The following is a 1,891-nucleotide window of genomic DNA, read 5'->3' on the forward strand; positions in this document are numbered from 1 at the left end:
GAAGTAAATTTTCCAAACTGTTATAAATTTCCTAATTCCAAATGGAAACACAAATTTTACTGACCTTTTTCAACCACGCATCATTTAACATGGCATTGGTAGTAAGGATTTTGTAATTGAGGGAGTTTGATTCCATATTACAGTCTCCGCCAACAAAGACAGCATCACATTTCTCTGAAGTCTGTTTTATAAACTGGCTAAGTTGAAATGACTGTATCAAACGATGAGTGAAATATTCGTCATTATCTTTATTATACTCTGCATGGATCTGGAACGAAATAGAAAGAGCTTAAACAGCATATTTATTTAAAAAATGATTATTATAATTATTATACATTTCACTTCCCAGAGTCCTCAATTTCACTTGGTCCAGCTAATTCTGTAAGAGTTGACAAACAACCTTCTGCCAAGAGGCCGATTAGATGTAAACAAAGCCATGTGCTTCAATTGACAGTAATTCACATTACAACGAAATATAGCCAAAATAAAAACTTGATCTTTGGTTCTGCTTTTATCACATTCCTGACAATAATGTCTGTTCATTTCCTTCAGGTATTTTGCTAATTGCAAATAAACATTTCTTTTCTTATCACAATACAATGTCAACATGGCAGATAATGCATGTGAGAGAACTCAGAGGGTTGAGCAGGTAAGGGCAACGTTTTCCAAGAAGCAGGCTGCATGAAACATGATTCATTACAAGGTGAACCATACTACTAAAAAAAATACAAAGTAATTTTTCATTTAGGCATGTCATTCAGAAAATCCTGCAGACCATAGCTTACCTATGATTGATGTAGGGTTTCTGAACAAGCACTACAGAAATTAAACAAAACCAACAACAACAGCAACACACATGATGTGGCTTCTTCCCCCTCTCCATACTTCCTCGCCTCCTGTATAGGAATGAGATGAGTGCAAATCACTTTTTGGACACTGCCAATTGGACACAGCTAACTGGGTGTTAAATTTGCTTTGGTGAGAGTACTTTTTGGCACTGGAGGCAAACAGACATACACAAACACATCGAAAAATATATACATACAGAAATAGAGAGATACATTACAATTTATTAAATTAAGCACAGGTCTGGCTGTGTGGTAAGATGTGTGCTTTCCAGCCACATGGTTCTGGGTTCAATCCCACTGCATGGCACCTTCAGCAGGTGTCTTTTGCTATAGCCTTGTATAGATCAATGCCCTGGGAGTGATTTCAGTAGATGGAAACTGAAAAGATCCTATTGTGTGTGTGTGTGTGTGTGTGTATATATATATATATATACATATGTATGTATGTATGTATTATGTATGTAAGTGTGTGCGTGTGTTGTGTTCTTGTGCAAGACACTTTATTTCATGTTGCTCCAGTTCACTAAACTGTAGAAATGAGTTGTGACATCACTGGGACCAAGCTGTATCGACCTTTGCCTTTCTCTTAGATAACATCACTGGCATGGAGACGGGAAGCTGGTATGCATGAGTGACTGCTGGTCTTCCATAAACAACCTTTCCCGGACTTGTACCTCAGGGGGGAACTTGTTAGGTGCAATCCCATGATCATTTATAAATGAAGGGGGTCTTTCCTTCCTATCAAACAAGTAGTGTCATTCATTTTTAATATTCTGCAAGAACATGTCTGGCCATGGGGAAATATTAAGCTGTTTCGAAACAGGTGAGGGTTGGTGACAGGAAGGGCATCCAGCCATAGAAAAATCTGCCTCAATAAAGCCCCATCCAACCCCATGCAAGCATGGAAAAGTGGACACTAAAATGGATGATGATGATGATAGAATATGATTGATATAATCACATTCCTCTCTACTCACACACATAAACAGTGAGAGGAGAGAGAGAGAGAGAGAGAGAGAGAGACAGACAGACAGACAGACAGA

General features: G+C 38.2%; 1 protein-coding gene across 1 annotated transcript in view; it reads right to left on the reverse strand.

Annotated features, from left to right (window-relative positions):
- Positions 1-1,891, reverse strand: part of LOC106876858 (sphingomyelin phosphodiesterase 2) — a 13,415-nt gene that overhangs the window by 3,050 nt on the left and 8,474 nt on the right. Inside the window, exon 5 of the mRNA XM_014925587.2 lies at positions 65-268. Within this exon, the coding sequence (XP_014781073.2) occupies positions 65-268 (204 nt within the window). The remainder of the gene's footprint in view (positions 1-64; positions 269-1,891) is intronic.

Source organism: Octopus bimaculoides, chromosome 15 (assembly GCF_001194135.2).
Source record: "Octopus bimaculoides isolate UCB-OBI-ISO-001 chromosome 15, ASM119413v2, whole genome shotgun sequence".
Taxonomy (NCBI): domain Eukaryota; kingdom Metazoa; phylum Mollusca; class Cephalopoda; order Octopoda; family Octopodidae; genus Octopus; species Octopus bimaculoides.